Source organism: Phycodurus eques, chromosome 6 (genome assembly GCF_024500275.1).
Source record: "Phycodurus eques isolate BA_2022a chromosome 6, UOR_Pequ_1.1, whole genome shotgun sequence".
In the NCBI taxonomy this organism is placed as follows: Eukaryota; Metazoa; Chordata; class Actinopteri; order Syngnathiformes; family Syngnathidae; genus Phycodurus; species Phycodurus eques.
In genome coordinates, this window is record NC_084530.1 from 24,941,568 (window position 1) to 24,969,268 (window position 27,701).

Sequence of the window (27,701 nt, forward strand, 5' to 3'; positions counted from 1 at the left end):
ATAGGCTCCAGCACGTCCGCCACCCTAGTGAGGAGAAGTGGCTCAGAAAATGGATGGATGGATGGATGGATGGATTCTTCAAGTAAAATGACTTTCGTGGTACCAGGTATTATAATGAACAAGAAATTGAAGAAACAAGGGTGGTCTAATATTTTTTTCATGACTGTCTATATCATGTTATACAATTTTATATACATAGAAGCACTCAAATATTCGTCATAATATATGATAATGAAGGCATTGATCTAATTATTTTTAAAATGACTAATGTTAAGAATAGACTAATTCCATCGTTACATCATTTTTCAAGTTACTGTAATGTTTTGAATAAATAAAAATAAATATAAATTTATTTGAAGTTGTTTTGTTAGTTTTAATTCCACTGCTTTTAATGATGTTTTAGAATAGTACCGGTATCGAGGTACTTTATGCAGGTATAGTAGTAAGTCAGAATTTTGAAATTGTGACACCAGTACGCTGGATTGTGTCTTTTGGATAATAATAATAATAATAAAGATTTTAACAAACAGAAGGGATTCTGCTCAACCTTCCCCCCTACTGCCTTTTGAGACGCAATGTGTTGTAAGACTAAAACTGTGGAAAAAGGCAGAAATGTACGTCAAGATGTTACGTATGTATGCATCAGCGCCTCCGTGTGTTCAAAAGCACTCCTTAGCCACAGAGGGATATAAACACTGCCTTAGTGAACCGTTGACATATAAAAGCCTTGCAGAGGAAGAGAGTCAATCACAAACAGACCGAGAATAAAATCCTACTGAAACTTGCCTTTATGTTCTCCACCTGACTGAAGACGCACACCAAGCCCTCGTACAAATAGTGAATAATGAGTAATTGAAGCACTTCCTAAAATGTTATAATTGCTTCTATTAATAGTTAGATAATGTACAACAAACTATGATCCCAAAACAGTGTTACAACATGGTAAACACTTAAGCCCTTAAATTGTCAAACAAAGTTTCTTTAAACTCGTGTTTTAACCAATCTCACATGGAATGTCAGCAAATTTCATTTCATTGCATTCAGTATTACAGAGGCTGCTCAGAAAAATAAATCATCCTTCAATATCACTAAGCAGAGGAAAAGAAACTAAGGATTCTTATGCCTTTAAGACTGCTCCTGCGTTTATGACTTTACCTGAATTTTTGGACTCGAACAAAGAAACTACTGCTAGTAGGCTGTATCCAATTTCGAAATTTATAAATTAAAAAAATACATGAAAATACAATAACTACTGTTAAATTACTGAACAGATAATTTCTCAATGGACAGTTTTGTTATTGTGAGCATCTATTATTGCTGCAACAATAATGCTGTTTTGGAGGTGGATTATATGAATGTAAACATTGGCTGGACGGGGATAAAAGTGCACGGTAATATATGATTTGAAGTTTTCTTTTTCCACAAAAACCTGTGACAGAAACTACTAAAACCTATTAAGAAGGACTTGGCAAGAGTAAAGAAGAAGAAGAGCAAGAAAAAGAGAGGTTTGTCGGTTCTCCTGCTTTCACCAATTTGCCCCATCTATACCATGAAAATGTGAGCTTTCCCACAGTATCGCAATAAGTATCGTACTGTGACATTAATACCGTAATAAAGCCGAACCGTGACACATATATATTGTCCTTTGACCAATTAACAATTTTTGGTCTACCAAAGAAACAAACATGAGAGAGAAAAAAAATATTTTTTTTTTTTTTCTTTCTTCATATTACCAGTAATGAATTATTTTTTCACTCATGTTTTCAGGTTTTACAATGGTTAACACCTGCATGACAATTAAGAATGTAACTAAATAAATAAATAAATAAAGAGTGCTGTGTCATTAAAATTTAGAATGTTGTATTGTTTTTACATCTTAACATTAACACTGTACCATGGTGGCAACAGTTTAGCTTTGGAATGGAGGGGATTATTTCTACTTCCAAAAGGACACATCTTTCAAATAATGAAGGACTCTGCAATACTTTACACCTGACACTCCTTCAGCCTTCATTTGCCGGGCCAAGCCGCCTCTCGTCTCTTTAATAACAGTGGCGCGCTGTGCTTGACAGAAGTGGCGCGTGCTAAAAGGCTCACCATTAAAGCGCCACTTCAGGAAATGAAAAGCTCTCTCTCAGTATGCTCAGACAGGAATGATCACTGGCTTGCATTTTCTACACATAACAGTGGGGGGAACACACCTTTGGCAAAGCGATCTGCGGCAATGCGGCTCATCCATTGACACTTGGATGCTTTGCATAATTATAATAACACTCAGTCAAGCAGGGACCTCCGCCAAGGACAAACAATACTTTTTTTTGGATCAGCACCAAATTGTATTGCTTCACTGAAACCCACCTCATGCATATGGCTGCACCGTGTCATTAAGATTCATGTATTATTCATTGAGAAGTTAAAAAAAGACCTATTCTGTCACGTTAACAAAAGGGTACTTTTTGGTTCTTCCAATCATGTCTCGACAATGCTTTGTGGATAGTACAATAGTAGTGCTTAGTATAAGCAGTACCAGATTTTGTGGATTCCTGCATCTGTTTGCTAGCAACCTAGCCGCTTAACTAACAAACCAACTGAACAACCGACTAACTACCTTTTGTAGGTAGGTAGGTAGGTAGGTAGGTAGACACCTTTTGTGGAATCCTGCACACCTGTTTGCTGGTAACCTAGCGAGCTAGCAGTCAAACAAAAAACTGACTGACTAACATTCTTTGGCTGAATATGTAGTAATAAGTATTGAATATTTTAGTAGCATAACCCTTGCCTGTTTTCTAGCAACCTAGCTAGCTGGTAACTGACAATACAGAACCTCCAACTAATCAATCAACCAACCAACTAGCTAACTAACTAAAGTTAATTGGCTGATTCAGTAATATTTTGTCAGTATGTGGAATAGCCTACTGTTTGGTGGTTTGGTAACAACCTAGCTAGCGAGTAACCCACAAAGACACTAACTAACTAACAGTTCATGTAAATCAGTAGCATTTTTTTAGAACCATGCTTGCAACAGGCAATCTATCAATTGATAAAACCAGACAGCTAGCCACCTCACTCACTCACATCATCTATCAAATGGTGGTAAATATATATGTAGTAATACACTGGACGGCATACACTGGAAAAAATGCCATCATTATGTGAGATACTTGTCTCGATGAATTGTTGGTTAAAACAACTCCTTTGCTATGTGGTTCAAGACATTTTATTCTTTTGACATCAAAATAATTCAATAAACTGTAAAATGTTTAAAAAAAAAAAAGAATAAAAGCCACACTTTTTATTCTGTTAAAAAAAATCATGACGGCATGCAAAAAAGGTAAACTCACCCCTATTTGAAAAGGTCCAGTGAAATAGTCCAAGTTGGTCTGAATGAAACCAATGTTTTCAAGACCGAGCTTGGCACTGCGACTGTGTGCCCTGATCAGAGATTCTTCCTTGTTTTCTATGAGGATGACCTGGAACAACAATTGATTCTTTGGTCAATATTTGATGGCAACTCACTGTTACTTATCCACAAAGCACATGTAATGTTACCTGACACCGTGGGAGGGCGTGAGCCAGAACGATGCCCACGTGGCCCTGGCAGCAAAAAGATGATGAGTTATCCACAGTAATGCCTTTAAATTGGAGTACAAACACTCCCTATCAGCAGACCAATAGCCGGTATCAAAAGATAATCACACAGAGTAGAAAAGTGGGGTTTGGCTGTTGACACATAACCCGCTAGATTTACAGAATGAAATAAATAAATAAAAATCACCGTTCCACTGCAAAAATCCACAACAGTGTATCCTGGTTTGGCTAGCTGTGTCACCATAGCAACCAGGTTATTCAGCTGCTGCTTCTTCCTAACTGTGCGGATGCTTGACATTTTCCCTGCAAGAGAGCACAAAAGGCCAAGAACCTGATGCCACATAAAAATAAAAAAATAACTGTGGTTGAAATTTGTATACCGACTGGTTAGAGAGTCTGTCTCACAGTTATGAGGACCGGGGTTCAATCCCGGCCCCGCCTGTGTGGAATTTGCATGTTCTCCCCGTGCCTGTGTGGTTTTTCTCTGGGCACTCCGGTTTCCTCCCACGTGCCAAAAACATGTATGGTAGGTTAATTGACAACTCTAAATTGCCCGTAGGTGTGAATGTGAGTGCGAATGGTTATTTGTTTGTATGTGCCCTACGATTGGCTGTCAAGCAGTTCAGGGTGTACCCCGCCTTCTGCCCGATGATAGCTCCAGCACTCCCGCGACCCTAGTGAGGATAAGCGGCTAAGAAAATGGATGGACGGATGAAATTTGTATAGTGTATAACATATTCCCTACAAAAGATGCCTCCATTTTTCCACGGGGTAAAAAGTACAGTCTGTATTAATTATTCCAGTTCATAGACACTATTGTCAGGATGTGTCCATTTGAAATCCGTTGCTAAGCAAAACAGCAGCACCAAGGCGCGTAAACAGTCTCACAGATGAATTAAAATTGCAGTCTTAACAGATGTTGTAATCAGCCGAAATCGCTGTTGTTGGTGACCACCCAAAGGTATTTGCCATCGTAAATATTCAAACCAGTTTAAAAGTTAACGATTGTCGATCTCGACAGAGCAGATCAGGGAGGAAAACTCGGGTACAACAGACCCCAACCAACAAAATAGTCATTCAGAACAATGTTTTAGAGACATCCAATAATCCGGATTATTCTTTGCTGAATTTGATCGTGAGAGAGAAAGCAATCCTCAAATAGGCTTGATTATCATTATGTGTGTGCTTTAACGTTAGAAGATAGGGTGACTTCCCACTTACAAAATTGGGTTACCAATTGACTTAACTCGAGGATCGCCTGTACTGAAAAATGCATGTCCGCGAAACTGAGGATGTGTCAAGTGTTTGTACGTGAAACCTTAAAAAAATGCAACAAAACAAAAACTAACATAAATCTTGTTTCAATGTTTGTTTGGATAAAAATAGAACAACAGGTACATTGTTTTTGTTTGACAGCAACAAATATTGCACCTTCATTACAACAGATACAACTGGTTCGTTTAAAGAAATGTTGCAAAAACATAAAACATGCGGGGGACGCTTTCTGAACCCCTCTGGACTGACTGCTTTCGCTGGCTATATGAGGAGAGAAATGAGAGGGAAGAAAATGGCCATTAAATTCAATCACAAGTAACAGAAGAAGAGGAACACGAAACAAAAACACAAATTGGGTAGCAGTAGGATTGCAATGTGATATTTTATGCAGTCTGATGTAAGGGTAGTTAGTGTATTCAGCACCAGCAGCATTACAGTCGTTATCATCTTGACAGCAGCTGGAAGGATTTCAAATATTTTTCTGCATTTAATGACGTCATCACTCCTCAACCACAATGTGATGTGACCCAGGTGTTTTATTAGGAAAGCATTTTCTACTCTGAAATTTCGGAGGCTACTTTAAACTGAAAAGAACACACCATTGATGAAAAAGCAGCAAATTTTCCGAGAAGCAGCACATTTCAGAGAAGCTTCCCTGACGCATCCCACACATTGTGTGAATTGTACGTGATTGAGTTTGGAGAAGGCAGGGGAGGAGGAGGGTCCATTAGCCCATGCTACGGCTGCTGGCACTAAACCCTGAGTGCCTCCATTACCCTTTGATTCTGCAGGACTGCCCGGGGATTTATGGGCAAGCTTCATCATCAGATTAGAATGTAAACACAGCGCGGAGAGCCTCTTCAGCGCGAGCCCTGCAGGATCCGAGAGCGCCAGTCTCTCTCCCATGGGAAATGCTGGTATTAACACAAGGAGGGTTGCATGAAGATTAAAGATTAGGCCATGCTCAAATTGTATTTACAGCATTTTGGATGGCACAGGTTTAGATCGACAATTCCGTATAAAAAAGATGTGTTGAAGTTTGCATACACCGTGCGCATTAAAGGACATATTATGGAAAATTGCTAGCACGGTGTTAGAGTGGTTCGAACCTCTCACATTCCAAAACCATGCATGTTCGGTTCATTGAAGACTACATTGTCTAGGTGTGAATGTGAGTATGAATGGGGGTTTGTCGATACAGTGGAACCTCAAGAGAACGGAGTAATAGGGGCGGGGGGGGGGATGTCATCTGATATAGCCGATTGTCCGCTACATTAAAGCACTTTTTTTTTTTTAATTAGGCCGTATGCACCCATATTACTGTACAGTACAAAATTAGAGTTTTGTAGGTTTTTTCCGTGGCCTAAAATGTCCAGTACAGTACAAAGTTATTGTAAATAAATATAAAAAAGCTTGAAAATGTTTGGAATTTCACATTTTATCCAAATTTAGCACACAGTTGTGCTTGTTCATGGTGACATTGTTGACGTACAATACTCATCGTAGGCGAGTCGCTTTCATTAGCCGTGAGGCTTTCCTTTGACCCAAATAGTTGGGTCTCTGGAGTCCCGGTCCACTCACAATTTTGTTTAATTAACCTGAATTTTGCTAACTGTTGTATCACAATTCAGCTAATTTATAACAACATAAATAATAATAATAACCAAACTTAAATGTTTGCCTAAGTTGTCGACTAGACTATACCGACCTGATCGGATCGGCCGATAATTTGTATTTTATGCAAATTTTGTCATCAGCTATAATGTCTTAATTCGTTGGTACAATCAATGACATCGTTGCTGCCACAAAGGAAATAAGCACATTACAATTGTATGCAGAGGAGTGTGGCCTGTCCAGTGCTAAGCAATGTTTGTCACATAAAAACACGACGTTTGACGAGGCTGTTTAAAAGTAGTAATCCTACCAGTCAAGCAAATCTAGATATACAGTTGTATACAGTAGTGTCTTAAAACAGTAAAGCTCCAAAGAATATGACTGAGGAAAGAAAGTCCGTAAAAAATAGAGTAAATTCCTTGAAAGCTTCAGAAATATTCAACATTTTAGCACTGGGCACTTATAGTAAATAAAAAGAATCTAGTTGGTTACTTTTAAGGAGACTAGGTCACTTCTTTGAGAAAGCCTCAATTGTTGAAGCACCAGAAAATTTGCTTTCAGTAAAGCTGTCGCTGATCTTTTTTGTGCACTAGCGAAGGCCGTGATGACAGCAAAAATGGGACGCTAATGAAGTCAAACTGAGGAGGAAAAAACTTCTCAGCGTGGGTCCTTCTGCGGCTGTGGAATCTCTGTCAAAACATGACCAGACGGAGCTGCAGGTCAGAGGTCGGCTCGTGCAGGTTGCAGCGTGTACGTTGATTGTCTGTGCATCTTAGCCTCGCAAACATACAAAACTGTGTTTACCTCAGCCAAACAAATTAAATTACATATGGAACTCCCTTCCATTATTACGTCATATAAAAATTGAAACTGAAATCCTGCTTAATACAGTATATTTATGGTACTCGTTGGCTAAGCCATCGATGTCAGGTGGGTGGTATTTGTGTTTGGCCATATCTTCTACATGCACCACATGCACAAATCCACACACCAAATGACAAAGTATAATTTGTCCCAACATATGTGGTTTCGAGATTACGGCACAGCTCAATGAACTACAACCCAAATTCCAATGAAGTTGGGACGTTGTGTTAAACATATAAAAACAGAATACAATGATTTGCAAATCATGTTCAACCTATATTTAATTGAATACACTAAAAAGACAAGATAGTTAATGTTCAAACTGATAAGCTTTATTGTTTTTAGCAAATAATCATTAACTTATACTTTTATGGCTGCAACACGTTCCAAAAAAGCTGGGACAGGTGGCAAAAAAGACTGTGTCAAGGATATCACCACATGGGCTCAGGAACACTTCAGAAAACCAATGTCAGTAAATACAGTTTAGCCCTACATCCGTAAGTGCAACCTGAAACTCTACTATGTAAAGCAAAAGCCATTCATTCATCAACAACACCCAGAAACGCCGCCGGCTTCTCTGGGCCCGAGCACACCTAAGATGGACTGATGCAAAATGGAAAAGTGTCCTGTGGTCCGACGAGTCCACATTTCAAATCGTTTTTGGAAATTGTGGACGTCGTGTCCTCCGGGCCAAAGAGGAAAAGAACCATCCGGACTGTTATGGACGCGAAGTTCAAAAGCCAGCATCTGTGATGGTATGGGCCTGTGTTCCAATGGCATGGGTAACTTACACATCTGTGAAGGGACCCTTAATGCTGAAAGGTACATACAGGTTTTGGAGAAACATATTCTGCCATCCAAGCAACGTCTTTTTCATGGACATCCCTGCTTATTTCAGCAAGACAATGACAAACCACATTCTGTACGTGTTACAACAGCGTGGCTTCGTAGTAAAAGAGTGCGGGTACTAGACTGGCCAGCCTGCAGTCCAGTGCTGTATCCCATTGAAAATGTGTGGCGTATTTGAAGCGTAAAATATGACAACGGAGACCCCGGACTGTTGAACAGCTGAAGCTGTACATCAAGCAAGAACGGGAAAGAATTCCACCTACAACAATTAGTGTCATCCCAAACGTTTATTGAATGTTGTTAAAAGAACAGGTGATGTCACGCAGTGGTAAACATGACCCTGTCTCAGCTTTTTTGGAATGTGTTGCAGCCATAAAATTCTAAGTCTTGGTGACTTATTACCGTAATGCCTAGTATGAACAAAATTAGGGGCAGCTGGCTTGATTGCTACTTCACGAGTGGAGGCTGCCTTGACCGCCGCTATTTTCCTACTGGGGGCGTGCCTTTAGCGTCCTCCTTCACGCGCACCCTTCCCCCTTTACGTCCGCATGCTGTCCTCAGCCACGTCCGCTTTTCCTCTGTATAAGCAGCGTGTCGGCAGGAAATGCTCCCAGTCAGTCAAGGGGAGCGCTCATCACACAACTCAATTTATAGATTTTAGAACTCTGTGCACACATAAGGCGCGCTGCATTTTAAGGCAAAACATTTTTGAGAAAATTTAAGACATAAGTACGCCTTATGGTCGTGAAAATACGGTATCCACACATTAATTGACATAGTGTAATTCAGCAAGAAGAAGAATTAATATTCACTCTTCAATGTTCTCGAGCTAAGTATTATGCACACTAGATTTATCATAAATAAATAAACTGAACAGAAATTACAAATAATCAAGAGTCAAGGGAAATTGCTTTCATTCAAAAATGACTTTTCTGGAACATAATTAATATTAGCTGAAAATTAATGACAAAAACACACATTTTGCGAAAAAAAAAAAAAGGATTTCTTCAAGTTGCTTCTTTCATACTTTTTCCCCCTGATTTATGGTTACAAATTAAAATGCAGATAACCGTGATAATTTTGGTCACTGTATTCGAGATACTCAATTTCTATAGTTTCACCTCTAACATTTTCCTGTGTAGTTCCGGACAATTATGACCACGAAACCTTCGAGGCGTCATGGCCCAAAGCAAACATGCATTGTCACATACCAGAATGCCTAAAAATGATTTGTCAAGAGCTTAAGCCCTCGTTCATTCCCCCAGGGTTATTTTTCTTGTCAAATTAGCAGACAAGCAAACACAAGGAATGCCTGTCCAACACCCTTCCACAGTAGAAGAGTTTTAAACCACACAAACTGTCAAGACTGAGGCCCGTAAGAGCCAAAACATCATTATGGCAAATGCACCATTTCTTCCTTGTTCAGCATGAAATAATAGTCGACATTATGGCCAAAAAATCAGTCACTATATGACATTATTCTACTCCTTTTGGCTGACATTGACTGTGTACCCCAAGTTCAGTCTGTCTGGCAGCATGTCCCTGAAGTGCAGTTTCAAAAAACATCAACACTCTTGATTTTGGACTTTGGAATCGATCCCTCCTGTCAGTGAAGCTGAATGTGTCACTGGATTGTGCTTACACTGAACAGCACAACATTTACTTCTCCAACTTAAAGAAACAAATGGCCAGAGACTCATCACAACGTGTCAATTTACCAGGTCCACGGGGAAAACTGTTTTGTCTATGGACCTGAGAGGGACAGCTCGGTTAGCTGTAAACATGCTGCAAAGGGTAGGATACAGTGGCCAAAATGCTCCATGGGTTTCTCAGCAGAGCCTGAGAAAGTCACAAGCAATTGGGTTCCTGAAGCGAGCTGCAGTGATGAATAATTCAAATATTTAAAAAATCTCGCTCATTCAGCATGATCTGGTGAAAGAGGGTGACAAATAGGCACCGCGCAAAGTCACATCTACATTAGAACAATAGAAATTCATGGTGATAAAACGACGTAGTTTTTGCCGTAGACATTTGGATTCGACATCAAAAGATGGATGCGAGACCAAAATTTCGGCTTTTACTTCCAGGTATTCACATTGGATACACAAAAGAAAGTAAGCATTGGTGCAGTCACTAGTGATCACGTTGGATTGGTCGAAGATGAAGTAGCGAGCGGCACGTCGATCATTATAACGGAGTAAAAGTATCGATTCTTCTTCACGTAAATAAGTAAATGTAAAAAGTATGTTGCATTCAAAGTACTCCAATAAGTACAATTTATACAAAATGTTACCTGAGTAAATGTAACAGAGTAAATGTAGTGTGTTACTACCCACCTCTGGTGAAGACTACATGTAATTTAGTTAAAGGTACAGCATAACCAACATGAATACCACACAGCTGTCTATGGGTGAGAAATCTGGAAAATCTGAGACATTGCACAAACATTGGCCATCGCCAATACAGCCATTTGGAACATACCGAAGAAGAAATAAATCACTGGTGCACTGAGTAGCTAATGTCTAGACCAAGAAAAACTAAAACTGTTGACGACAAAAACATTTTGAAAGCTTTAAAGAAAGACCCCAAAGCAACTGTTTGTGACCTCGGCACCAACTTTCACTAGCAATAGAGTGAAGACCATGAACATGAACTAAAGTACAGATGCTACGCAAGAAGCAAACCATTCATTAGCAACCATAACAAGAAGGCCAGGCTGGAATTAGCCGTAAAGTAAAGCGACAAGCCTAACAAAAAGCTGGGAGAACTGCAGACGAGACAAAGTTAAATGCTGATATCTTGTCTCATATTCATCTGTTGATGTCAAACCCAAATGTTTTCATTCGACAAAATAATACAGGAATTGGCCTCACTGTTACAAAGTTTTTTGGGGGGTCCATAACATACCACAAACAATCATGTTCCAATAATGTCTGCTCAAATGAAAATGTTGACTTGATGTTTAATTTGACTATCTATGTGGAAATTTGATTTTAAAAAATGATAATCAGCGACTCCATTTTTGGCTCATGTTGCGCTCTCAAGTACTACTTTGTGGCAGCAGATGAGGACAATGGGAACCAATGTATTCACCAAATTTCTTTGAAGCAAGCAATTGAAGCATTACAAAGAACCATTCTTATTTTAACACATCTTTGTTTCCACAATTTCCAAGGCTCCATGAACGTAGTCTCATTGCTGCAACATCACAATCCAAAGAAGCCCTCGTTTCCACAAATAAACCTTTGAATAGAGCTACCCTCATCACTTCAGTGTGATCTACAAACACATTTATCCACGAATGGCAATGACACACTCAATATGGCTCTGATATAATTGCCTTGGCATTGCATGGATGATCTGCACTTGCCTTGAAAATGAGGCATTTACCAAGGGCTTTACTAATTCGCTACAATCATTACGTGTGTCATATGGACGATTAGATGAGCAATTAGATTCAAATTTATGATGTCCCTAACCCTTTGACTCTCCAGCTCCGGCACTCAGCTAGTGTGTCTCTTTCCACAGAATACCTCAAAAAACAAATGCTTGAAAAAAGGCTATGTTCTGAAAATTGATTCAAAGACAAATAAACAAATGCTGTACCTACACATTGTCTAGGGGGTTGGTTGCCCATCAAGGGGGAGGATAGGCATTGGGAAAGACGCACTTTTAAAGATCATCTTAAATACTCTGCAGGGAATACGGTGCTACTCCGCACTTGGAGACTTGTTTCGGTGGTACTGTTTTGGTTAATGAAAGAGTCTAAAGTGGCTCAACATTACCTTGTTAATTTTCGTGCGTGATTTATAGTGTCTATGAACTGCAGACACAACAAACACACACATCCGCACAATGATGTCATCACCCCCCTGGCAGTGTAACACAACACTATGAGGGTAGGCGAACAATCAAGGACAACCGCCTTGTGAGGGCTACACCTAAACCCCATTACACCCATCTTCAACCTGATTGTGACAGTGCTTAACACAAACAAAGCTTTGCGGGCTAGAGCTTTATCACGATGAATCATTTCATGGTGTTTTTGGGACACTGCGGTCGTTTAAGTCCCTATTTAGGTTTTTCAGGCGTGATAAAGTCCAAATCACTTGCTTGTGTAAAATGTTTGACCCCCTAACTATAACTGTAAAGGATTTTAAAGGAGTAAGGCACACAAGAAATGACAAGTGTTTCCTGTTAAGGGAAAACACAAGTTTACTTGGTAGATTTCGATCTGCAATTTAATTACTCGTTTTTTATAGACTAGTAAACCCAGGACTGTCTGATTTGTATAGAATGCACCATACAATAAGCTGCCTGAATAGGAGCCACAGTATTAGGACAAGCGCCTTCACAGACCAAAGCTCACCAATTCTACACGAAGACAAAGCTCGAGAAAGTCAGTGTCCTAGAAAGGCAATGGTGGAAATTCACAGCACTTCCTTGGGAAAAGTAATAAGAACTATGTCTACAAATGCCTTTCACGCGATACAAAAAAAAAGTGGGAAGATATTTCAATACCCAGAGGTAGTGAGAAAGTACTGGTTTGAAGCTCCGATGACAGTAATTTGTACTGTGCCCTGAGGGAATCAAAACACCAAGTCAACGATAATCTGAGAGAAATTTATAAAGCTCGACGAATGAAATGCAGTAATTATCTTTAAGCGCTGACATGCCTGGGAGGAAATCATGTCCGTTACATTCAGGCATATTGAATAACTGATCAACGGTCAAACTCCCTTAAACAATCCATCTTCACATTCCCAAGACAATATGAAGCACACCGTACCAGGTTGTATGGAAACTAAATGAGATGAATGTTGAGTTTGTAACGTGATTTACAGTTCTACCTTGCCATGTAACATGCAATCTCTGCACGTGTGCATGCATGTTATTAGTTTTCCCCATCAAACAACTGCAGATGTCTTGTGAGCTGACCACTTAACCATAACATATTTCGCCATGATATTAGAAAACATTAGATGGATATATTGTTAATGTCTAGGGCAACACGATAACCTAGTGGCTTAGCATGTCTGCCTCACAGTTCTGTGGTTTGGGGTTCAAATCTCAGGTCTTCCGGTGTGGAATGTGCATGTTCTAACCGTGCTCGCGTGGGTTTTCTCTGGATACTTTGTCATCCTCCAACATTTAAACCATGTTAGCCTCATTGAAAACTCTAATTCGTCCATAGGTGTGAATGTTTTTTGTCAGTGTGCCCTTCGATTGGTTTAGCCCACCTCTCGCCCAGAGTCAGCTGGGATAGGTTGCTCCAGCTCACTGGCTGCAATCCTCATGAGGATAAGCACTATACGTGCGTATATGTGAGTTCATGTGCCCTGCGATTCACAGTCGACCAGTCCATTCAGTGTACCATGAATATTGTCATCTTGAATAAGCTCCAGTTAACCACAATGGATCCCTTTGCTTTGACAACTTTGCAGTCTCTAGGTCGTACATTTACATGATGGCTGGGCATTGCCAAAATGTGCTGTTATGTACAGTATGAACCTGTTACAGTCATCAGTTGATTTATCTGTTGGCATCTCTCAGCATTCACACACAATTGCTGCAAATTCTCATTCTGCGTTGCACTGCCGTTGAACCGTGTTATGTTGTACTACCCATTAGAATAAGGCTTCCACATTTCTCTGATTAAAATCTGAAAATCGAGGGACCCAAACAAAGAGCAACAGCTCAGCCTGTTCAACTCAAGTCATGCTCATAGAAGCCAAAAGGAAGCCAAAAACAAGCCCGGAGGACGCGATCGCAGCATGCCTCAACTATGACAACTATGTGGTCTCTTCATCAGCCTCATTGTTTTTCTCTGCCCTCACCACTGGCCTTGTTTGTCTTGATAATGGTTGTCTCTTGTCAGACTATCTAAGCCTCATCTCATCTACCACTGTCGGTCCATCGTTCCTGCCCGCTTGAGCTATACCTGCACTGCATGCTCTGGCACTTCCACAGACACCCCAGCCAGTATGTTTCGCAAAACAAGCAAAGGTTTTCCATTTCACACATATCAGAGTCAACATATTTTATATTATTAACATTATTATAACCTGTTTTATTTTGCCTTTTAGAAAACTGAAGACTTTCCAGCAATCAGTCTATATAGTCGGTTGAAGACTGGGAAAATAGAGCTATTTTACTGAGGTCATTTGAAATAAGCAATATCCAACCATCCAATCAATTTTCTCTACTGTGTGACCTCCTTACACAGGGTCTGTGATTGAGCCTACTTGAGTGGTGACCCTGTGGGGCCACCATGAGCCAAGCTGTGGCGGCCCTGTCAGAACAGATACTGGCCCCATATATTCATAATATAATACGATAAGTTTCAATGTTTATTTCATATTTAGCATCTTTATACTGTATTATTTAATGGTTACGAAACAATAAATATTTAAGTACAAGCATCCACCTGTTACATGGTACAAGTGATCTAATAACTAAATTAGTAACTAATACAAATTGCATAAAAAATCTAGGGGTGTAACCCTATCCTGGCCAATGATCGATGATTGCTAACCTGACATGCACATAAAAATGTGCGCAGTGAAATAAAATGCATTGATTGAATGAAGTGGAATCACAAAATTTGGGTTAAAAAGCAAGAATGTGTTGAATTCAATTTATGAACTCTGTAATGTACTCTAAGGTATGTGATGGCCTTACACAGTGCCGAACTGGCCCAGGGCCATCCGGTCGCCATTAATGTCAGATCCTGTTACAGTAGTGTTGCGTGTGAATAGAGTCACTAGTGAGGTGGAGCCTATCCCAGCTGATTTTGGCTGAGAGGCGTGGTACACCTTGGGCTGGTCAGTCGCCTGTCACTCGCAGGGCACATACAGTATAGACAAACAACCATTCACACTGACAATTTAGAGTCTTCAATGAAACAAACATGCATGTTTTGGGAATGTGGGAGGAAGCTGGAAAATGTATGAATTAATGTTTTGGATCATCTTCTATTTGGAGTGGTGCGGATTTGTGAAATTAGGTATTTTGTGTGAGGCTATACAGTAAAACCTTTGAATGCCCCTGAAGTTGTAGTATTTGGATTTTTCGATCGCAATTTTCAGAAAATATTACATTGAGACCTCATATTGCAAAAGACATCAGGCAAGCTCAGATCAGTGACCATTAAAGGACTGATCGTGTGCATATTCTGTGTTTTACAGGAATTATTATTTTTACAGCCGGCACGGTGGACGACTGGTTAGCACATCTACCTCACAGTTCTGGGGACCAGGGTTCAAATCCTGCCCCCGCCTGTGTGGAGTTTGCATGTTCTCCCCGTGCCTGGGTGGATTTTCTCCAGGCACTCCGGTTTCCTCCCACATCCCAAAAACATGCGTGGTAGGTTGACTGAAGACTCTAAATTGCCCGTAGGTGTGAATGTGAGTGCGGAGGGTTGTTTGCTTCTATGTGCCCTGCGATTGGCTGGCGACCGGTTCAGGGTGTACCCCACCTACCGCCCGAAGATAGCTGGGATAGGCTCCAGCAGCCCGCGACCCTAGTGAGGATAAGCAGTATAGAAAATGGATGGATTATTTTTATACTGAATGCAAATATGTAGAGCCAGTATAAAAGACTTCCCAGTTGTTTATAGGTTCTTGATTAGGTATGGAGATTCTGTAAGTACTGAAAAACTATTTTTGGCTGGCCATCAGCATAACAGATTTACAACAAATCCAATACAAGTTTTGAGGGCGGACCGTCAGCTTCGAGGTATTTCAGAGACATTTGCAATCACACGGCATGAGCACAATGTAGGGTTTGTCACTCTTAGGGGATGAGACTATAAACCACATTGATTGTGGATGTAAACACTCAAATTAAAACAATAAGTCAGCACTTTCTCCTCAAAGGTTATCGTTTGTAATCTGGCCAAACAGACACAAATATGTTGGTACATTTTACTGGCCTCATGAAAGAAAGAAATGAATGTGATAGGTCGAAGAACCTGCTTGTATTAGATTAGTTGTTCAAGTGTATTATAGGAAATGATGCTGTGAATGCTGCATGTGTAGGCGTGTGTGTAGCCGTAGGAGCATCTGGATCAGAAAACCCACACACCGGGTTCAGAGCAAATTGGCTGCCTTTTGTATCCAGTTTAATTACACAGTGCTAATCACTGTAATGCTGCACAGGGAGATGTTCACAAGGCTGCTATTGAAAGAGATTTAATGGCAACAAGTGGCTGAAAAAAAACAAGTGAATGAAAACAATGTGGCAAAGCAGCGTGCTGCATAATTTGAGGAAAAGCTTTTATAAATGATTCTCACTGTGAGACATTTCTTAGGGTTTTTACAGTAACTTACTGGCAACAGCTTTTTCTTACTTGTATCGAATGCAGCTGATAAGTCGGCAGGTAACGCTTAGCTTCATTTAGCATACAGAAGAACTACAATGGGCGGCACGGTGGTCAACTGGTTAGAGCGTCAGCCTCACAGTTCTGAGGACCCGGGTTCAATCCCCGGTCCCGCCTGTGTGGAGTTTGCATGTTAGGGTTAGGGTTCAATCCCCGGTCCCTCCCACATCCCAAAAACATGCATTAATTGGAGACTCTAAATTGCCCGTAGGTGTGAATGTGAGTGCGAATGGTTGTTTGTTTGTATGTGCCCTGCGATTGGCTGGCAACCAGTTCAGGGTGTACCCCGCCTCCTGCCCGATGACAGCTGGGATAGGCTCCAGCATGCCCGCGACCCTAGTGAGGAGAAGCGGCTCAGAAAATGGATGGATGGATGGATGGATGGAAGAACTACAATGGATGCTACTCTCTCGCACACAACCCACAGTCTGGGTTTCATAAAAAAAATGTTTTTTTAAAAATGCAACATAAATATAACGCGCGAGTTAAATAAGAAACACATTCAACGAAATACGGATAACATAATCACACATGATTGATGCTACGTTAATCCTAATCGTTCGTGAATATTGAGGATTAAAGTCTTTATTACGGCAACAGTTCAACATTGTATGGTGCAGTGCATGCTGGGACCCACGCGGCTTCACAATTCTGCTGCTTTCCAACTTAGCCTAGCATTTGGTGCCTCCACTAAGTTATTGTGTTATCACAGAAAATTGTCTAATACAATATTTTAGTGTGAAATAACACAGTAAACTGATTTCACAATAAAATTTGTGATATAGTACTCAATTGAGTTTGTCCAACTCTGCATTAAATCCTGCTTGAGTGAAATTTTATATTGATATACAGTATGTTACTGTATTTTTGAGGTTTTTTTTGTTTTAGTTATTATTAATTTAAAAAAATACAGTAACTGTGTGACGCCAACAAAAATCCCATAATTCACTGGAAACTATATTTCATTATTTGATTTGTTTTAACCAAACCAGTTAAAAGACCAGTTTGACCGAACATCTATTTTGCAATGGTAACTTGGGTTAAATTAATTAATCAGTTAATTACTATGTAATCACTTTCAAGTATTTTACTGTATGGTATGTGGTAAGTCACTGTTTACAGACATGTCTAACAGTGCTGTATTCTATAGTCAGTTGGAAGAAGCAGACTGCGGTGGTTTGAGATATGGCATAACAGAGCGACCCCATCCTGACCATTACATATCTCGGCAATGTATGTTGGTACCTTGAATTAGGAGTTAAAATTTGTTCCGTGACCAAGCTCTGAACTGAAATTACTTGTATATCAAATACATTTTCCCCACTGAAATGAATGAATGAAATGTCTCAATGTCCAGCCCCACCAAAAAACACCGCAATTGTTTTAGCTTTTTGTTTTTAACAAAGACGCATTGCACTGTATTGTCAAACAACATAATAAAACAAACATGAATATGAATTAATAAACTGGTCTTTTGAAGTGCAATTGCTGTACACTGGGACAAGATGACTGTCACAACTACTTTCGTGTTATATGTGTGCCTTCGGGAGCCACGGCCTTTTTAGTAATTACATTACAGTTACTGTTAAATCACGCAGTTGGACTCTAACGAAGAACAAGTGGAGAGCGTATTGACAAAGATGTGTTGGAGTTAAGCGGTTAGAGTCAATAGTACCTTCAGTGGGGTTGATGGCATCTGGTAAGCTGTCCCATGGGAGTGTCCACTCTGGGCAAGGATGAGGAGCAAAAGCCGCCTCAATGCCATTTTCCTATGGGAACATGCATAAATACCTGTTACCTTGGAAACCCATTGACAGCCTTGAGGCTATCGCTACATCCAACGGGCAGAATCCTTCTTTCACAAAAATAGGCGAGTTATCAATTTACACGTTTACTTGATGTGTTCTCCCTCTGCTTGCGTGGGTTTTCGCCAGATACTTCGGCTTTCTTCCGCACTCCAAAAACATGGATGTTAGGTTCTTTAAAGATTCTGAATTGTCCATAGACATGAGTGTGAATGGTTGTTTGTCTATATGTGCTCTGCAAATGAATGGTGATCCATTGAGGGTGGAGCCCAGCCCTGGCCAAAAGGTCTGCTGGGATAAATCCTTTTCACACCGCACTTGGCAACGTGCAGCGCGCCGTCGACGAACCCATTAATTGTGTATGTGCTGAGGGGGCGGGACCACGGAAATACCGTGTCGCGGCGAGAGCAGAGGGCTATTCGAGGGTGGCGTCGTAGTGACGTAGGAAATCTCCTCCAATAGGAGAGGGGCTGGTGGAGTGATTTCTGAGTTCTATTTTGCTGGACTTGTACTGTAAACGGCATGGGGAAAAATGGAAGACGTCATAGTAAATGTGGCGTCCCATTGTCCTGAGCTCCGGGACAACAGAAAAATGTTATACCGAGATGTCTCTGCAGGAAACTCCTTCACTCCTTCCGCTCAGCCTGAAATACATCTTGACGTTCTCTCCGTGAAGGACCCGTATGGTAAAATAATCACTGCAAAATCCCGCGATATGGCGAATCATCCACAATTTAAGTAGGATAAAATAAAACTATGATACAGTGAAGCCGCAAAAAGTGAACTGTGATACAGCGAGGAACAACTTTTATTAAATTCTTTGAGGAACGTCTTGACATCATTTGATTTATTTGGAAAATACAGACATGATTAAGTCATAGAATTAAAAATAACTTCAGTCATTGAGGGCGTAAAACAAAAAAAAGGGTTTTACTCCAGAGGCCCTACATTTGGGGAGTTGGCTCGCAGTTTTGTTTTCATTTGAATGGCTGCCTGTTGACTGCGTTTGATTGGCGAACAATTCAGCTTGTGTTATGTGAGGTGAGAAAGAGGTTACTAGGCATTTATGTCTCCAGATCGTGAAACCCAAGGATCCTGGTTAGCGTCAGGAAGGATTGTGTCATCTGCGTGTCCTTGTGTACGTGCCTCAGGATACATGCACACAAACTGTCGTGGGTAAATGTGTGCTCTCATACATACTTTCACACAGACCCATTCACACTCACTCAGGCTAACACGCACACACACACACACACACACACGCACGGACGCACGCACGGCCATGACAGCGCAACAGCTGCAGACATGATGGTTGCGGCACGGAGCCATCCTTGTAATCCCTCTTGCCCAGGGTTTAGAATGGCGGGCATTGTGCGTCTGTGTGAGCGCGCATACCTCGCAGCACAAATGTGTGAGTTCAAACTTTGGTGTCGCAGGTCCAATTAAATTTAATCCGGTATTATTTAAAGACACACAACCCCGTTGTCACACCACTTATTATCATGTTACACATTCAACGCCAGCAGGCAGTGCCCCTGCAAAAAGTAAAGTCTAAATGTCCAACTTTTTTTTTTTTTTTTAACCACCTGTCCCAAGCACAGAAAAGGTGTGAGGGGTATCACTGTCACTGCCGTTTGTTGGTTTATTTTTTCGCAGGATTACACAATAGTGCTAGTGTGACATATTTTAAGTACAGTGGTGCCTTGAGATACAAATTTTATTTGTTCTTTGTAGTGGTTGAAATAAATGGAAAATGCCATTAATCCGTTGTAGCCTCCCAAGCAAAAAAAAACGACAAAAAAATAGCATGCTCATAATAGCTTGATGTTTTTTTTTTAAATATTTACTAATTATATCTGCCAAACTGTCACTTGTTGTGAAGTGAGTTGAGCCACCTGCCACCGTACAGCGCTCATATGTCAGGTTTGCGCTCGCAAGCCAAACAAAAAAAAAAGAAAGAAAGAAAGAAAATAATCTCGAAAAACACATAAATCAGGTCACTCATACAACAATGCACCAGTGTACCATACTGTGGAACGCGGGCATATGTTCTCTTCTAGTTTCTCCAGCATACATTACATCTAACTTTTATTTGTTCTTTTTGAATGGACTGCTTTCACAGCATGTGAATAGGCCAGCACAATTTGCACAGTGCGCAGAATTACAAGTGGCTGTGTGGATTGTATTATAATGAAAGGTATGGAAATTTTTATGAGCTGGTCCAATAAAAATAATAATCTTACAGTCAAAAAAGCAGCCCATTAAAAAAAAAAAAACGCCCTTTTGAAATGTTAACTTGATGACTAAAAGCTCATGTGGAGCTCTGCCAGAGGGAGGAAACATTGTACAATTAAAAAGAGATCTGCCAGGAGCCAAAACATGGGATTAGAAATTCATCCTTGAAGGCACAAAACAGCAGAAATGGAGGTGCATAACATCCACGTCGGTGAAAATTAAAGATGATAAATGCGAGATGTGTAAATGAGCAGACACTTTTAGAATTTATCTTTGCCAAGAATCTCAGCTCATGAAGCTTTTGAAGTACAGAGTGCAAAAGCTTTGGTCCACCACTGGTTGACCTTTTTCAATGCAGTCACTTTAACAGAGTAAAAGATGATAGTTACAATTAACAAAGACAAACTCATTATATTTTGGTGAGGATGCGGGTAGTACAACACGCTGGACTAAAGTTTAAGCATGTTGGACGAGAGGTTTAGCACAGTGTCTCACATAAGAGAGGTCCTGGGTATCAGCTTTGGCCCCTGGTGTGGATTTTGCATGTTCTTCCCATGCTTACATGGGTATTCTCTGGGTACTCCAGCTTCCTTTCACATTTCAAAAACATGGATATGAGGTTAATATTAAAGACTCTAAAGCATCCAATAGTTGTTTGTCTATCTGTACCCTGCCATTGAATTTGGAAATGTGTTGGAAATGCTTAATAAGTATGAGTTTCCGGTGTTAGTGTGTTTCAAGCTCTTGGGGTTAAATAAACCTCATTCTTTCAATGTGTGATAACGTGTTTCCTCCGCAGGGCGTCCGGGCTCTCCCTTAGAGATAGGGTGAGAAGCTCGCTCATCTGGGAGGATCTCAGAGTAGAGCCGCTGCTCCTTCACATCGAGAGGAGCCACATGAGGTGGCTGGGGCATCTGATGCGGATACCTCCCGGACGCCTCCCTGGTGAGGTGTTCCGGGCACATCCCACCGGGAGGAGACCCCGGGGACGACCCAGGACACGCCGGAGAGACTACGTCTCTCGGCTGGCCTGGGAGCGCCTCGGGATCCCCTCTGAAGAGCTGAATGAAGTGGCTGGGGAGAGGGAAGTCTGGACGTCCCTGCTAAAGCTACTGCCACAGCGACCCGGTAGAAAATGGATGGATGGATAACGTGGGATACAGTACACTCAATAGATCGGTGCTGGTACTTTTCTAGGTCGAAATTTCAAAGGTCTTCATTTTTAAAGGTCCCGTATTTTGTCCCAAAAACTTTTTTGAAGGATTCAGGATGTAATATTGTCTCTATAGTGCCTCAGTAAACGTGATATACGAATTAAAATAATCCACGCGTTCCTGAGTGCCAGACGTTTTTCTGCTGAGAGGCTTGAAATAAGGTCATTAGAATTTCTTGAGCTGATCTACGTCACTACCAAAGATCTCTGCCTACCTCTCCGCTCCCGAGCCAGCGCTGTCATCAATCGTGGCAACCAATCAGAGGAAAGTGGGCGGTCTTAGCCAAATATGGACAAAGCGGATACAAAACTGGGTCAAACATAAGTAGCTGTCAGAGGGGCATTTACTGGACACTCGTGTGACAAAACCAAGGTTTTTTTTATAAATAAAATCAACACTTTTATACTAAATACATGTTAGAGAGTCACCCTATTGAGGTCTAAATAGCCAAAATACGGGACCTTTAAAGTCGAAGGGATAGCTCTTCCAGCCAACACTGGAATGTACCACGCTTTATGTTCTTATATAGACAGGGGTGTGGCTTTCCTAATCAAGTCCAATCAGTATAATCAAACACAGCTGGACGTCAATGAAGGTGTAGAACCATCTCAAGGATGATCAGAAGAAATGGAGAGCACCCGAGTTCAATATATGAGTGTCACAGCAAAGGGTCTGAATACTTATGGCTGTGTGATATTTCAGTTTTTCTTTTTTAATAAATCTGCAAAAATGTCAACAATTTCGTTTTTTTCTGTCAATATGGGGTGCAGTGTGTACATTAATGTGGAAAAAAATTACAAATGATTATAGCAAATGGCTGCAATATATTAAAGAGTGAACATTTTAAGGGGGTCTGAATACTTTCAGTACCCACTGTATATGATTGTCATTATTTTTAGTTTTCATAACCCCAATTTTCTTAACTCTGCACCCTACAATGGCCTGAAAGACTTTCTGTTCTATTTATTTTCAATCTTTATGTACAACACTTTGTTTCAGCTGGGTTTTATTTTCAACATCCCCTATAAAGAAAGGTTGAGAGTTTAGTCTCAATTCTAAGTACACAGGGACTTGCATGTTCTGTGAAACTGCAAATGGATAATTAAATCAGATACGGATCCTTTGATTGCTTTGCTGATACTTGGATAACTGTAGAAGTTGTAACGGTAATAGCTCATTCATGGTAACGTTACGTAATTCCAGCAAACAGCGAGTATACTTGCGAGTTTGATGCTGTCATTGTTATCGCTATGTGTTTGCCTGGCGAACAGAAATTAGCATTCTCTTTACCCCAAACGTAGAAGTGCTGCATACATAGAGTCCATTAATCTGTCTATCCACATTGCCATTCATACAACAATGCCAACAAGTCATGGCAAGGCCATACACTAAATTTGTGATTAAATTGAGACAAGGTCATCGGTATTTCAGTATACTATAAACTTTTTGTTTGGTGGCGTGCCATGACATTTTTCTACTGTAAAATATGTGTCTTGGCTGAATAAAGTAATACTACTGGTTAAAATGAAAGAAAAGTTTTTTACTTTAAGTTTTGTTACGGTGGGCCGGGGGCCGCCAACAAAAGGCAGCTGTGCGGTTGTCTCGTCTTCCTGCTCCAGTTGACTCGCCGGGTTGCCTTCGAGCGGCGGCCCAGCTGGGAGGGGGGGCGGCTTTTCAGGGACAGTAAGAGTGATCCTGCAAGCTTTGGCAGCCCGAAGGACCCCAGGTACCTCCTGGACACGGCTGTACCAGCGCAGCAGGTGAGGCAGGCAGTGCAGAGTGCTGGTAGCATGGGAACGGACGGAAGACTGTCAAAGAGAGCAGTGGGGGGGGGGGGGGGGTAAATAAGTGACTCATCAGATTGCAGCTCACACGTCACACCTTTCCACAACATCACCGGAGGGCACATCAAAAATGGCCATGCTGACTAGCAGGGCTATAAGAGTAAATACCCGGAAGCCGTGTCATAGTGATGATAAGGTGAGAAAGTAAGGCTCGGCGGTACAACAAGAGGGCGGTGTGAAAATAATCCGCTGTGTCTAATGTGCGTCGCCGACTGTCGGGAGGAGACACGCTAGGCCGAGTGTGAAACTGAAAACTACTGGAGCACAGCGAACTTGTAAGAGGCTCATCGTGGGAACTTGGGTTCATTCCCGACGTGGAGGAATAGCTGGTGATGGCTGCAGGGTGAAAGATATGTTGTGGCTGTCTGGCGGCATGCACAAAAACAACTACATTATGAATTAAATCCTGTCCTCCTCGGTTTACGAGGGAGTTACTTTTCTACAGCGGCGACGTGACCTGAATTTGTACGCAAGTTGGAATGTGCCGTAGTCTACTACTAACCTACACTAACGCAGTAGTAAAGTCAGAAACGAGAGGAGGCCACCGAGGAAGAAGAAAATGGATGGATTGATGGATGTCCTCTTAAATCCTTGTTTTTTCTGTCTTACTAGTAATTATTTTTTAAATGTTTATGACTTACTTACGTTTCGTATAACACTGCCTGTAGAGTTAGTAATGTTTTATTGTAACCCTCTATACAGATTATTTACAGTAGATATATTAGGAAATCCCTCCATCCATCCATTTTTCATAGCAATTATTCTCATTACGATTGCGCGTGAGATGGAGCCTTTCCCAGCCGACTTTGGGCGAGAGGCGGGGTACACCTTGCACTGGACGCCAGCCCATCACAGGGCACACATTTACAAACAACAATTCGCATTGAAACCTATACTGAAAAAAAAAGTACTTAATTTTCAGTTGCACATGATTTAAATGCAGTTAACTGATCTAATTCCCCCCTCTTTTCCTACATTTTTAAAAAATCAAATAATATATGTTAAACACATTTTAATGATGTGCAACTGATTTACATTATAATTGAGTAAATTCAAAGTAAATGACCAATTTAGAAACTGCAATGAACCTAACATACATGTCATCAGAATGTGGAAGGAAGCTGCATTACCCAAAGAAAATTCACGCAGGAAGGCCGGAGCCAAGGTTCTAACCCAAAATGTCAAAACTGAGAGGCAGACATGCTCATCACGAGTACACCGTGGTGCTCTATGGGAAAAATTGTTTCCAAATGAAAACAAATACATCCTGCCGGGTATAGATTGTAACATAATAGTAAACCAGACATGTTTAATTAAGTCTTACAATATATTTTTTTAGGACAACATAACAATATTGACCAGCTGCGGGGAGAAAATCCCCAATTAAGTGTTTGTCGCGAGACACTTGACCACACATGGGAGCACAGTGGGTGTCTCCGCATCCTCCAGCCATCACAACACGATAATTAAAAATAATGATATAATAAGCAGCAAGCAAGCCTCTGCACTGTGCACCAAAATGTGAATTATATATATAAATATATATATATATATGAGTATTTACGGAATACTAGGGGCGCTGCACCAATCTTCAGGCACAATGCATGATTGAACCCATTTTGAAAGGGGACATATTATGGAAAATTGTCTTTTTAAATTGTTTGCATAAAAGCCCCCACCAGGTTGTTACCCATGATTATGCAGCGAACTTCCTTGGTCTACCATGAGTGTATATGGTTAAATTAGCCAGTGGTGGCTTTGCGCACATGTTAATCATTTGCAGTTTGGATAACATGGAGGGTGAACAAAACAAATAGTTGCTTGACAATGGTAAGGACCTAGCCCTGCCGCAAATTGCGGAAAAAGCGCAAGTATATGACGCCCCTCCTAAATATACTGTACCCCCAAACTATGATTCCAAAACATTTTAATATAATTTCAAAAACTCATTGTACAATATTGCCCTTAAAAATGCTTAAAAATAAATGGATTACAGATTATTTTACTCTTGTTTTTAAATGCACCAGAAGTATATGCGCACATGCACACACGCCGAATATTCTCCACAACAACCTAGGCTTAAATTAGCTCCTTCCCGACATACAAAGTTCATCTTTCAGCCAAGCTGTATTACTTCAGCATACTTCCTTGACACCAATTACTGGACCACTTTCCTATTTAGACAGAGCTTTGGCGGCATTTTGTAGAATCTTGGGTTGTTTCAGAAAGAGCACCATAACTGCAAATAGGTGACTTTTTCCTTGAAAAAAAAAATTTGACTAGGTAAATCTGTGGCTAGTGAACCCCAAATATGCAGGGCATTACTGTACAGTTAAGTATAGAAAAGACAGTCCCTAAGTTGGCAACACTCAGTAGTCGCTCGTGTCGTCATGTCCTTCTTCCTACCATGGTAACGAAAGCCATACTGAGTGAGACAGAACCCCCCCCCCCCAAAAAAAACTATTTGTGTATATTTTGACCGAAGAATGTCAGAGAAGATACTTTTTATTAGCACGGCTTGGAAATGCCCTAATTGTGAAAAAATGCATAATATATGACTCCTTTAAATGTGCTTTAAAGGGTTCTTGGCTAACTATCTCAACCAAGCAGACCTTTTGTGTCTAAGTCTTGGTTCAGCAAACGCATAAAGTTCAAAGAGGCTCTGTGTTATGCATCGCCACAGACAGGCTTTAATGATTAGCATGTAGCTCACCAGGTACTGATGGATGCATGGCAGTAGGACCACATCAGTCAGAGTGAAGTAAAGCCCCTCAGCAAACACGTGCTCCAGCACAGGCAAGTCGTTGGTTTTTACTTTTCTGATCTCAGAGCGCTCCCTGGTGGTTGGATTTGGAGCTGCGGCTACTGAGAGCTTAGCCAGAGCGGTCTTGAGCTCGAGTCCATCACCCAGGTGGGAATCCCCGCTCCCCTTGGATGAGTCATTATTCCCGTTTTGTCTCAGCTGCTTGAGCTTCTGTCTGCGGATTTTGTCATCGTTGTGAACTTTGACGGGCTCAGCTAGCCTTCGCTCCAGGGTGAGGATGGCGGGGGGTGGCGGCTGAGGCTGTTGGCTGCTGGGATTTCTGAGGTGCTCTTCGACGGCAGACGGGACGCCGATTTCACACAGTCTGGTCCACTTGCTTACCTGAGACAATGGACAGAAAACAAAAACATGATATCAATGGTAAAACTATGTCACCAGAGAAGCTTGTGGAAAATTGTTTACTTTCTGAAAAACTGCTGCTGCTTATTGTGAAGTGAGCAGCGCTCGTATCTCAAGTTTGCATTCACAAGTCAAAGCAAAAAAATAATAATAATAATAAGCCCAACATCAGCTCGTATCTTGAACAAAATTCCGCACCATTGTCATTTAACAGTTGGGTGAAGCTCCAGAGCAACTTTCAAGCCACCACGAGACTACACTGTCTGAAACGCTATCATGCAAAAGAACTATCAGGCAGAACACCCTCAACCCCCACGGGTGCGACACCCAGGTTATATCCTGCCAAACCCAAAAAAGGTTAGACAACATAGACTTAGTTTTATGGGATAAACAGAATAGAGTTAGCTAACAGTGTTAGCTTCTGATAAGCAGCACATACTTTATTCAACGTGAAGTTGACGGCGTGGTCGCGGTGTAGGGTATTTGTGCTTGGTGACATGACCATATGTAACTTTCATAGCAAAAGCATGGATTGTATTTTCACTCATGGAGGCAGCACTTCATCACCATGGAATCAAGTCCCACTTCCATTAGCGTAGAGATTAGGGCTGCAGCTATCAAATATTTTTATAATTGATTACTCGAATTGAAAATTTATTTTGCATTCAAGTTTATTGCAAAACCATTTTTTGCCTGAGAATCTTATGAAACTGAGAACTACTTCTTGGGTTCTGCTACTAGTTTAATATTCACTTCTGAGGCTGTTTCAATTTAACTAAATACCAATTACAGGTTATTCATAATTATTTTCATAATAGTTTAAACTGACAATTTTTTCCCCCCATAAATTGATTAATATTCAGTTACTGG

General features: G+C 40.9%; 1 protein-coding gene across 2 annotated transcripts in view; it reads right to left on the bottom strand.

Annotated features, from left to right (window-relative positions):
- Positions 1–27,701, bottom strand: part of gstcd (glutathione S-transferase, C-terminal domain containing) — a 41,586-nt gene that overhangs the window by 12,624 nt on the left and 1,261 nt on the right. Inside the window, exons 2-7 of one of the 2 annotated variants that reach the window (XM_061679787.1) lie at positions 26,382–26,813; positions 23,369–23,632; positions 18,246–18,339; positions 3,776–3,891; positions 3,550–3,594; positions 3,342–3,470 (exon numbers count right to left, since the gene is read on the bottom strand). In XM_061679787.1, coding sequence (XP_061535771.1) covers positions 3,342–3,470; positions 3,550–3,594; positions 3,776–3,891; positions 18,246–18,339; positions 23,369–23,632; positions 26,382–26,813 — 1,080 coding nt within the window. The remainder of the gene's footprint in view (positions 1–3,341; positions 3,471–3,549; positions 3,595–3,775; positions 3,892–18,245; positions 18,340–23,368; positions 23,633–26,381; positions 26,814–27,701) is intronic. The other variant, XM_061679788.1, reaches the window with a different exon arrangement.